Here is a 13,277-nt window from a genome sequence, read left to right on the forward strand (position 1 = left end):
TTTATTTCATATTCATCATAAAACTATAATTTTATCACATATAACATAAGATTGCATATTTTACTACATAGAAGTCATATATTACAATTCAATCTCAACAAAAATTGAGGTTTTATTATTTCAATTCATTAGTTTACATTTATTCCTTTTAAAATATAAGTCACGATTATTAATTTCATGTCATTCAACCAACAACCTAACTATAATTTGTGTGGGGAAAAGCTCTTATCTTGACCGCTTTTCTTCCTAGTACAAAGTTTTAAACCCCATGAAGTTGTTCACAAAGAGAAGAAGTTCCAATCTTTGGATACACGAAGAAAAAGAGGTGTGAAGGTGATGATGGCTAAGGTTTCAATATTCTTTTTTTGTTTATTATTAGTGAATATACATAAATTGTAGACTAAGATATTGTTTATTATTAGATATTGTTGGGCCTTAATGAATAATAAGAGTGATAAAATGTCACTCTTTTTGTCCTTTTTTTTTTCTTAACCTTCATAAAAACCAAACACATAACCCAAATTTCTTCTCATTCAAGTGGGTTGGGTCAAACCAAGCCTCAAACCCCAAACTCATATATATATATATATATATATATATATAGATTTAATATTGAATAATATTGATAGGTTAATAATTATTTTTAAATAATAAATTTAGAAGACGTTACAATTTAATGAGGTTATGAATTTATGTAACATCTCGATCATTACCGTTATCGGCAATGCTACCTCACGACCTTCTCGCCCCATATCCACCTAGTGGAAATGGTGAGTATTTGTCTTCCGTGGGATTCGAACCCGATACCTGGGAGATAAGTACCGCCTCTACAAGCTTATTCGCATCATAGGTAGTCCTCACAGGTATGAAATTGGCAAATTTGGTCAACCTGTCGACAATCACCCAAATGGAGTCAAACTTACGTTGAGTTTCAGGCAATGCTACCGCAAAATCCATATATATATTGTCCTATTTCCATACTAGTACATCTAATGACCTTAGTAGTCCCCCTAGTTTCTAATGCTCTACCTTATCTTTCTGACAAGTCAAACATGAAGCCTCATATTCTGCTACATGTTTCTTCATTCCCGGCCACCAAAACTTTTGCTTAAGGTCTTTATACATTTTGGTGGTACCAGGCGAACACTCAACTTGATTTTATGGGCCTCATCCAAGATAGTCTTCTTTAATTTTGTATTGTTGGGTATACAAACACGTCCATTACATCTCAGGGGCCTTGCCGACCTCGATCAACTTCCTTTTCTCTTGAGTCAACATGTTTGTAACTTGGAGAACTTTAATCTCATTCATCAATTCACTATCTATAATGATCATTCCACAATGCACTTTCTCCAATGGGGAATCCAAATTAAGATCCAAGTCACGAAACTTCTCAAACAACTCCAACCCCTTCATTGTTACAAACGAGAGATAAAATCGCTTCCTGCTTAGGACATTAGCCACCACGTTGGCCTTCCCTAGATGGCAATGCAACGTGAACTCATAATCTGTAATGAACTTCATCCATCTCCTTTGTCTAATGTTAAGTTCCTTTTGATCAAACAAGTATTTCAAACTCGTACGGTCGCTAAATACTTAAAAACTACACCCATATAGATAATGTCTCCAAATTTTCAATGTGAATACAATTGCAGCTAACTCCAAGTCATGAGTGGGATAATTAATTTCGTGCACCTTCAATTGCCTTGAGGCATAGACCACTACTCGTTTGTTCTGCATCAACACACAACCCAAACCCTGATACGAAACATCACAATAAACTTTGTAAGGCTCTTCTGGTTGGGGCAACACTAACATTGAATCGTTGAATTGTTAGACAAATATAGAATGGAACTAAACACTTGACAAGGTAAATCTACCAACCATGCTAAGACATTAATGCTTCCAACCACTCAACTAACTCTAAATTTTACAAATAATATGATTGAACTTTAATCTAATATATCTCCTCAAATTAATATTGTCCCCTAGATATCTACCCACATTGATAACAAAAATATATGTCGTGTGTTGCAAGATACCATTCCTAAGTTGTTGGTCAACATTTTTAGAGAAAAAGATTTCAATTTTTTACATGTAATTCTTATTGTTCAAATGCATCGGAAAACATATCCAAACAATTTATGATGCAATGATCTTGTTCAATAGAGACCTTCGTATATAGATGAAAATCATTAACAAAGAGCAAATGAGAAATTTGTGGTCCCGATTTACTGCACACATTGGTTTTCAATATTTAACTTTCACATGGTCAGCGATAACATGCGAGAGCTACTCCATACAATTTAAAAAAAATGAGAAAAAAGATCCCTTGGATAATATCTCTTGTATGAGAAAAATTATATATTTTAACGTTAAAAAATAAAGTGAAAACTAAAGAAGTAACCTCAATTATTTGGATTCTCGATTTTCATATTTATCTTAATTACCATTTTAAGTAATAATTCATTTTCAATTTATTTTTGCTTGTTTTGTCAAAATATATAATTTATCTTAAATGCTTTTCTTGTTAGTTGTTTTTTTAAAAGGTAGGATATATTACTCAAATAAGAAAAAACAATATCTAATCAGTTAAATATACAATAAAGTCATGTCACTCCACATCTATGATAATCTGAATAGTAAATGTTTTATCTATATGATTCATTTGTTATATATTAAATAAATAGGATTTTAACTTTCTATTTTTAAAAATAATTTTTATGAAAATTTATTATAAAATAGTATAAGTTATTTTGAACTCATTTTTTAGTTATTATAGATTAAAAGATTATTTTGACATTCAATATTTCATATATCAATTTTTAGAGATTTGAACATAATAAAAATTAATATTTTTTAAAAAGTAGTTCTTGAAAAGTTTCTTTAAAAAATTGATTATTTCAAGGCATTTTGTCTATTTTTTGAAATTTTATTTTCAAAAGAATTGGTATTAAAAATATAAAATACTTAAAATTATTTTTTCATGAGAAGTTATTCTAATAAAAGGACCTTTATGAAAAGTTACTTAAAATTCGTTTGATATATATTAAATAAATAGGATTTTAACTTTCTATTTTTTTAAATTATTTTTATGAAAATTTATTACAAAATAGTATAAGTTATTTTGAACACATTTTTTAATTATTATATATTAAACGATTATTTTGAGTTTTAGATATTAATTTTTAGGGATTTGAACATAATAAAAATTAATATTTTTTTAAATATAACTCTTGAAAAATTACTTAAGAAATGATAATTTCAAGGCATTTTGTAGAATTTTTCGAAATTTAATTTTTAAAAAAATTTGTATTAAAAATGTGAAATACTTAAAATTAATTTTTATGAGAAGTTACTCTAATAAACGGACCTTTATGAGAGGTTACTTAAAATTCGTTTGTTATATATTAAATAAATAGGATTTTAACTTTCTATTTTTAAAAATAATTTTTATGAAAAAATATTACAAAATAGTATAAGTTATTTTAGTTATTATAGATTAAATGATTATTTTAGCATTCAGTATTTTAGATATTTGAACATAACAAAAATTAATATTTTTTTAAAAATAATTCTTGACAAGTTACTTAAAAGAATTGATTATTTCAAAACATTATGTAGATTTTTTGAAATTTTATTTTCAAAAAATTTGTATTAAAAATGTGAAATACTTAAAATTAATTTTTTATGAGAAGTTACTCTAATTTTTTTGTTCAAACACTTCGGAAAAAGTATCTAAACAATTTATGATACAATGAGCTTATTTAATAGAGACCTTTGTTAATAGATGAAGATCATTAACAAAGAGCGTGTGAGAAATTTGTGATCCCGATCTATTGCACACATAAGTTTCCAATAGTTAACTTCTACATGAGCGATAATATGAGACCTACTCCATACAATTTACAAAAAGATAACGAGAAAAGAAAAATTATCAATGATCAAATATGAATGATCAATATGACTGACTGAGTGAGGACGAAACAATTCCCAAAAATATTTCAATTTAGGTTAAATAATATAATCTAAACGAAGTTTAAGTCTATTCATAATCACCATGGTAATAATTTTATAAATAACAATTCCTAAAGCAATATGGTGAGATTGAATTGTTTTAGCAATATCTTTAATTTCCAAAGACTCATGAAAAAACAATTCCATCCTTCTCGAGCTGTGCATAAAAACATATATTTATTTATATTATAAAATAGAATAAATACATTAGATAATTTAAATAATCAATATACATAATGTATATTTTTCATTTATTAATTAATGTAATACATAAAATACAACTATCAAAAGATTGTTAAATCTTAATACCCACATTCATAAATCTTATGGTTGAAATCAAATTAATGATTGAAAACTTTTCTTATAAATTAATATACTATAATTATCTCCTTCAATGTCAAGCTCCTCAATCAATTGGGTGGTTAAATTAAACCGAACTATATCACCATCTTCTTTCTGAAAAAATAAATCACCTTTCTTCCCTGCTCCAATAGAAAGTCTAATATCAGACAATGGCCCAATAGTAAAAAGTTTAGTCCATGATTCTTTTGCTCCAATTTCTCCCAAAATGTATATGTTAAAAGTAGTGTTATCTAAAGGCCCTGAGATGAAACCAATAGACCCATTTAACACCATTAAGGATAATGGTATATAAGCAACATTAAAATCATCATTCACTTCTGGATGTATTTCTAGAGGTATATGTGTTGTGATAATCTCCTCGGTGACCAAGTCAAACGATGTTATGTCTCTTCCATCATGCGAAAAAACCCACCAATGACACATTCCGTTCATGTACAATCGTTGACAAGTCTGAGTATAAAATGATGATATAAAACCGACATCTTTGTCAATTTTTCTCCAAGAGTTACTTTTAAGGTTATATATTCGGTACTCGCAACTAAATTCTGGGTAATCTATATCTTCATATTGAAGACAAAATAGTACATTCGTAATCAACTTAAAATCATTTCTAACTTGGTCAAAACCAAATCCAAGTGGAATAACCTCTTCTGTAATATAAGGTGAATCAAACTCACGAGGGAGTTGAGGGATGATCTTGAATTCCTCTGTTGTTGGATTCCATAATGCATATCTTAGATCACCAGTGTAGAGACAAAGAATTCCGGTAATGCTACCAGAATCCAAAACCCTAATAGAAGGGTGCTCATCTTTAAACGGATCTGGAAGATCTATGATTACATCGTCAAAATTATCTCCAAAATTATCTCCAGAAAATGAACACAAATCTCTATTAGTAAGCTGTAGGAGAAGAGACGTATCATCGTAGTACGAATGATCATAAGAGATTAAATTGTTGCGAAAGATGCTCATGAAATGATGGTTTTCAAATAAGAGAATCCATGATTTACGTACGCATCCAAACCGCTTCAAAGATTTTAGAGGCAATTTTGATAGAATATAAAATGCAAGATCGTCGCATATGTAGTTTCTAACCTTTTCTTTTGTCACACTCGCATCTTTTTCCATCTCTACCAGTTAGGAGTTCCTAATTCAAAGATGATGGGAATGGTTTGAAGTCACTTGTTGCTACACTCAATTAGCAAGGGACAATGAGCAAGGAGCCTGCACAATCTTCTGCAAACAGATAGAAGCTCAACTGTATAAATAGCTATCATCAAAACAGATTAAATTTCTAAAAAGATAAATCAATACAAATCAGTTCTTGGATTCTGTCACTTTCTTCTTCGTGCATTCAACATTTCTCTCTTTCTCATCTACCTAAAGTTCAAATGTTCACATAATAAAAGAGCACAGTAACAATATATCAACAAAAAAACAATTACAGGACAGCACAAATACAACCCAAATTACAAAACTAGGGTTTAAAATTGCACCTTCTGGGAGTTGGGAATTGCAGCGAGAATAATCCGAAGAATAAGATTATTTTGGTGTATCGAAACAAATATTATATAATAACAAAATTGATGGTGTTGCATTTTTATTTTTATTTTTGAAATGACCAAAGTTAATAATGAATTATTATGTTAATATATTTTCTCCACACACATTTAAACCCAAGACTTCCAATTATTTAACTCTTAATTCAAACCACCGACCAACAACTTGTTTGTTTTGCATTAAAAAAAAGATTGTCAAACAAAATATGAATTCGATTTGAAGAACTTACAACCGTAGATTACAAATGATAAAAATAGAGAATTGCTCAAACATGTAACTGTTGTACGTATTTCAATATAAACTAGAAATCAGGTCAGTGCTATGAGCCTGTGATCAAAATTTTATTATGTTTGTTTTGGCCTGTATTGGCATTTCTTGGGCTAAGGTTTGGTCTTCATTTACATTTAAAAAACTTTGGACTAACAAAACTAACTAACAAAGGAGCACGATTCAAACTAACAGAATTCCAAATCAAAACTAACTAACAAAAATCAACACTAACTAACAAAAATCAACACTAACTAACAACAATCAGCAATAACAAAATAGAAATCGAACCTTTTGAACAAAGCAGCAACGCGATCTGGAGACAGATAAGATTGCGGCGAACAGTGAGCGACGAACGGCCACAGAGGCAGTCAGGCAGAGGCGGCCGCAGGCCCGCAGCGAGCAGAGGAGCGATCTGGACTGGAGGCAGAGTGAGGCGGCCGCGCGTTTGTCGGTGATTCGTGAATCTAAATCCAGAAGAGGAAGAGAGGAACGAGAGGAAGAAAGAGAAAATCGAATCAGAAGGTATTGTTGTAATTTGAGTTTTATCAAGGCTATTTTAGTCATTTTACTTATAATTTTTTTGTTTAATTTTTTTTTTTGTGGCCGTTCCAACAAAGCTCCGCTCTTGTCTATATGGATAACATAAATTATTTAGTAAGACATAAATGATTTTCTTCAATAACAAAATATTTAATCAAATACACGTGATGATTTTAGTTGTAAATTTATCAATATATTTCATTTAATCAAGTGAACCAGAAAATTGAATTTAAGAATATATTTTTCAAAATCTTAAGAAAATTTAAAATCAGCTTTAATTTAAATCTCTGACTCTAAACAAACACAAAATCAAGTGAAGCAGAAAATCGAATTGAAACGTATTAAGATTAATATCACAAACTAACGAGAAAGTAGCATTAGTGATAGAATCAAATACCTCAATAAATTGAAACTGAAATCGGCTTAAAAAGCTGAGAAAGATTTGAGGAATGAGAAAAGAATTCCCGCAGCGAGGGAGAAAGAAGAAGCGATGTCTCAAGCTGCTGAGAACTTGAGATTTTGAGTTTAGGGTTATCAAGGTATTGTTGATTTGCATATAGATTTGAGTTTATTGGCCCTCTTTTATTAACATTATACGACCGTCATAAAATATTATTTTCTAACTTAGTTGACTAACTTAGTTGATAAGTCTCCTTTAAAAGCTTAATTGAGAAGTAATTGTAAAAGACTTTTTAACAAAAAAAATATTATTCGGATGGTTTTTAATATATTTGGTCAAAGATTCCTTTAATTAAATCAAGTGGAAACTAAATTAAGAACTAACATTAATTATTTGAATTCTCGATTTTTATATCTATTGTAATTACCATTTTAAGTAATAATTTATTTTCAATTTATTTTTAATGAATAATAAATGTGTTAGATAATAATTTTTAGAGATTTGAATATAATAAAATAAATATATTTTTTTAAAATAACTCTTGAAAAGTTACTTAAAAGAATTGGTTATTTCAAGGTATTTTGTAGATTTTTTGAAATTTTATTTCCAAAAAAATTTGTATTAAAAATGTGAAATACTTAAAATTAGTTTTTTAATGAGAAGTTACTCTAATAAATGTACTTGTAATCTATCTACATGTCACCATCATTCTTATTTCCGTACCTCAAATAATGTTTTTTATTTAATCATCAATATAATAATGTTTTTCTTTATTAATTTAATTAATTAATAAAAGAAAAATATTGTTGTGTTGATGATACAACAACATAGTAGCATATGCCATCAAGAAAGTATGTAGTCTTGTGGTTTTTGAGGCAAAATTCCTTATGAAGTTTCAATATTAAAAACTCTAATTAGATGACTAAGAGAATCCGATATATCTTGTTATAAATGTGTGTTTTTGAGTGTCCTCATTAAAACAAAAAATTTATATAAGATTAAGCACAAAAGAATAATGTGGAATTCAAGAGACAATCTCATAAAAGACTACAAAATATTTAACACTAGAAGTTCACAATGTTCTCTCTTGAACACAAGACAATATCCTCCCACTTAAAGAAATAAATCAAATGAGCAAGGTCACTGAATAAGTAAAAGAATCACAATTATACTTAAGAAGAAGAATATTCAATATTTTTACAAGATCATTTAAGTCAAAGAAGAATATTCACTTCGATAAGCTATAGAACTCATATGATATGAAAAATAAAGTATCAAAGAAATAAATGAGAAACTGAAGTTCAAGAAGATCCAAACAATCCACCTTGAATAAATTCAAATTGCAATTTTATGAACATCAGAAAGTTGCAAGATTAGACCTTGAATAAATTCAAATTGCAATTTTATGAACATCAGAAAGTTGTAAGATTAGAAGGTTTTTATAAAAAGTAGAATAGTACGAAAGTAACCGAAAGGTTGGTAACATCACCCAAGAGCTTAAACTAAGAGATAACTAACTTATCACAAAAGTTTGATTAAAAATTCATTTAACACACTCATGATCGATCATCATATAAATACAAATCTAAAGTATATAAACAAGCTAGTCATTCTCATGAGCTACACCACCTTAGATGGAAGGCTTGTTCGATATTTGGCGCGTGTTAGTGTTTGACACCAACACGACACCAATATATATAGTTACATTCAATCAGTTATATTTTTATTAATTATTATATTTGACATCATGTTAGTGTCAATATTGTGTCTAGGTTCTTTGTCAGTCGTATAGAGTTATATTTGCAGAATAAGTTTTCTTCTATCAATATTGCTATTTGTATTTGTATTGAATTTCGTCAAGCATTCTAGTTGATATTTCTTTTTGGAAAAATATCTAATGTGTTTATCTTCCCTTTTTGTCGATTACTATTTGGGGACAGAGTTCCTGAGATTAGACTCTCTTGATGTTGAAATAGCTATGGCATCAACGGGATGCTATTATGTGTTTTTCACTAAAAGTTCGATCGCAATTCCATTTCATCTTTACCAGGTATTTCTATAGTGCATTGCTTAATTGATTTGGTGTTGATGCAATTAATTTTTGTTCTTAGTGAATGTAGTTCATAAAATAAGTGGAATAATGGATTAAGAATTTTTGCTTAAGGTCTTTATACATTTTGGTGGTACCAGGGTGAACACTCAACTTGATTTTATGGGCCTAATCCAAGATAATCTTCCTTAATTATGTATTGCCGGGTATACAAACACGTCCATTACATATAAGGGGCCTTGCCGACCTCGATTAACTTCCTTTTCTCTTGAGTCAACATGTTTGTAACTTGGAGAACTTTAATCTCATTCATCAACTCACTATCTATAATGATCATTCCACATTGCACTTTCCCCAATGAGGAGTCCAAATTAAGATCCAAGTCACAAAACTTCTCAAACAACTCCAACCCTTTCATTGTTACAACGAGAGATGAAATCGCTTCCTGCTTAGGGCATTAGCCACCATGTTGGCCTTCCATGGATGGCAAAGCAACAAGAACTCATAATCTGTAATGAACTTCATCCATCTCTTTTGTCTAATGTTAAGTTCCTTTTGATCAAACAAGTATTTCAAACTCTTATGGTCGCTGAATACATCAAAACTACACCCATATAGATAATGTCTCCAAATTTTCAATGTGAATACAATTGCAACTTACTCCAAGTCATGAGTGGGATAATTAATTTCATGCACCATCAATTTCCTAGAGGCATATGTCACTACTCGTTTGTTCTACATCAGCACACAACCCAAACCCTGATAGGAAACATCACAATAAACTTCGTAAGGTTCTTCTGGTTGAGGCAACACTAACATTGGGGATGTAGTTAGCTTCTCCTTCATCAGTTGGAAACTTTTCTCACACACCTCAGTCCACACATAAATCTGGTTCTTCTTCGTAAGGTGTGTCAATGGAGCAGAAATTTTGGCAAATCCCTCAATAAATCTCCTATAGTACCCGACCAAACCCAGGAAACATCTAATTTATGTGACTGTCTACGATTGTTTCCATGCCATCACGACTTCTAACTTGGATGGGTCGACAACATTCCCTTTCTTAGAAATTACATGTCCCAAGAACTTCACTTCTTCTAACCAAAATTCACATTTTCCTAGATTGACATATAGTTGTTACTTCTTAAGTACTTGTAGAGCTTGGCGCAAATGTTCCTCGTGTTCTTCTTGGCTCATAGAATAGATCAAGATGTCATCAATAAAGATCTCCATAAACTTGTACAAGAATGGACAGAAGATATGGTTCATATAATCCATGAAGATAATTGGCGCATTGGTCACTTCGAAATGCATCCCCATGGTGACACACTAAACTGAATGAGTTTATTAGACATAAGGTCTTCAAATTTGTTCTTTAGTTCTGATAGCTCTAAAGGGGCCATTCTGTAAGGAGCGATAGAGATGGGTCCAGTACCTGGAATAACATCGATAGAAAATTCGACGTTGCGGACTAGGGGTAGTCCTGGTACGTTTTGTGGGAAAACTTTAGAGAAATCCTTTACCACTAGGATCTCATCGACAACAACCTCTGGATTCATACTGATGGAGTTGAGAAACATATATTTTTGAACTCCTTCCTACAGAGAAAACTTCAATCTATTTGCCGAAAAGAACTTTGAAATATCGGGATCTGAAAATATCACCTTCCGTCGGGCGCAATCTAACATGACATGGTTACTAGACAACCAATCCATTCCCAAAATTACTCCAAGATGTTTCAGAGGAATACAAATTAAATCGATCTTAAAATTCATTTTAAACACAATCAGCTGGCATTGCAAGCATGCCAAATTACACTTTACTGGTTCAGTAGAGGGGAGGGTAACCAGTAAATCGAATGGTAAGGTAATGAAATCTAGTTGGAGCGAATCCACCTAATCTAATGAAATGAACAGCTGTGTTGCTCCAAAATCATATATGGCAGAAAGTATGTTTCCTGCAATTAAACACTCACCCTGAATAAGTTCTGAGGAATATGATGTTTCTTCTCCACAAATATGATAAACACGTCCTCGAGCAGTAGGGCGTGCAATATCGTTGTTGTTGACAACATCCTTATGGTCAGCAGTGTCCTTCTCCCGACAATATTTTGCAAGACTGCCTGAATTTTGGTAGGCATAACATATCCTGGTTCTTCTAGGACGTTCAGTTATCCTATATCCTTTCTGTCCATAATGATAGCATCGAACAGTACGCATTAGGATCTATGCTATATTTTGAGGCCTTTGATATCCCATGTTTTGGGGGCCTGATCGATCTCTAGCAATCCCTTGTCGGAGGGCATAAGGCTTTTGCTGTTTAAATTGTCTGCCTATACTTTGTTGGTCATCATTTCCTTGAGGTCTCGTCGGTCCACCAATAGCACCTCTGTTCAGGCGACCCCGTTTCATGATCTCCACCTTTTTGCATTTCTCCACCAGCACCTGATACTAACGTATCTCTAGAGGTCCCACACACTCCTTAATCTCAGACCTGAGTCTGCTTTCAAACCTCTCGCACATGTACTCTTCATCCATTTAGTTACGGAAGTAGCGAGAATTTTTTGCTAGGGACTAAAACTTTGCCGCATACTCGGACACCGTGAGACTTCCTTGATATAGTCTCAGGAATTTGGCTTCTTTCTCAGCCCTAGCAGTCTTCGAAAAATATTTTCCCAAGAACTTTATGTTGAAGACTTCCCAAGTCACCTCTTTGAGGTTTCCTTCCATCATTTGTCTCGCCCCCTACCACCAGTATTCAGCTTCCCCAATTAGTAAGTAGGCGGCATACTCCACTTTCGTTTCATCAGGGTAGTGGAGGATGTCAAATATATTATCAATCTCCTACAGCTAGAGGCCAGCCTTGTTAGGGTCATGCTCCCCTTTAAATTTTGGTGAATCTTGTCGACGGAAGTCAATCAGTCCTCTCGTTGCAACTGCTACTTCCTCCCTCTGGTCCCTTTGCGCATTAAGTTAAGCTTGGATTATAGCCTGAACTGCAGCTTGTTGGGCCATTACAGCGGCCATTGCATTTATGGCTTGGATTGCTTCAGTCATGTCACTTCCTCCTTGGGGACTGATCGGGTTGCGCGACGAGCCATACTTCCTACAAATTATCTAATTAGGATGACACTATGATATAATTGTAACCTTAGGGTCGTAAGGAAGTATTTTATTCACGAATATATAGTAGGTTCAAGTTACACAGTAAGTCCTGCACTAGAAGGGTTTCTAGGAAAGAGAGGTGGGTCAATGGACCACTTAACAACCAAGTCTTTCCTTAGCCAGAATTCTACTAATACAACTTTTTACAGTATTACTTTTCCTTTCTTTTATGGGGACAATAGGTTTAGGTCACATGGTAATTCATGTACTATAGGGGTTCCTAGGAAGGAGAGATGGGTCAACGAACCACTTAATAACCAAACTTTTCCTTAGCCAGAATCCCGCTAATACAACTTTTTACGGTGTTACTCTTCCCTTCTATTATAGGAATTCTAAATTTTTTTATAGTTTAGAGGTTTAAAGCATTGTCTTTGTTACAAAAATTTAAATTATAACACAAAAATTAAATAATTAAGGAATATTCATAATTATTATAATTATTATAATTCAATTCGTCTAATTAATAACGTCATTAAAGTGGAGACCAATTAATTATTGTATGTTTTCAAATCAAGTCAATTCAAATCAATACACAATAATTTCAAATTATAGCAAAATACAACTAATCATTTTATGATTCTAAAATTAAAAAAATAATCAATTTGTGACACTTAATTGATAATATCATAAATGTACCAACAATTATTACATAACGTCAAATTAAAACACGAGTAGCAACATCATAATAGTAAATTCATAATGTTATTAAATCATAAGTATTAAATTCATAACAGACAGATAATTATTTAAAAGAATTCAAATTACTAGTAGTAAATTAATAACATCAATAAATAAAGAGTATTAAATTTATAACATACAAACAATAAAAAAAAATTATATCATGAATAGTAAATTCATAACATCACAATATTAAAAATGCATTTTTTTTTGCCTTCCGTGGGATTTGAATCTGCTA

The 13,277-nt window shown here is 31.4% G+C and overlaps 1 protein-coding gene across 1 annotated transcript; it reads right to left on the reverse strand.

The window, feature by feature from the left end:
* Positions 1–4,232: 4,232 nt before the first annotated feature.
* LOC101507802 (F-box/kelch-repeat protein At3g06240-like) lies at positions 4,233–7,307 on the reverse strand. Its single transcript, XM_004495410.4, has 3 exons — positions 7,148–7,307; positions 6,499–6,674; positions 4,233–5,616 (listed from the first exon to the last, which is right to left on the reverse strand). The coding sequence occupies exon 3, from the start codon at positions 5,506–5,508 to the stop codon at positions 4,354–4,356; it is 1,155 nt and encodes a 384-aa protein (XP_004495467.1). The 5' UTR covers positions 5,509–5,616; positions 6,499–6,674; positions 7,148–7,307; the 3' UTR covers positions 4,233–4,353.
* Positions 7,308–13,277: the final 5,970 nt, after the last annotated feature.

This window comes from Cicer arietinum, chromosome 6 (genome assembly GCF_000331145.2).
Source record: "Cicer arietinum cultivar CDC Frontier isolate Library 1 chromosome 6, Cicar.CDCFrontier_v2.0, whole genome shotgun sequence".
In the NCBI taxonomy this organism is placed as follows: domain Eukaryota; kingdom Viridiplantae; phylum Streptophyta; class Magnoliopsida; order Fabales; family Fabaceae; genus Cicer; species Cicer arietinum.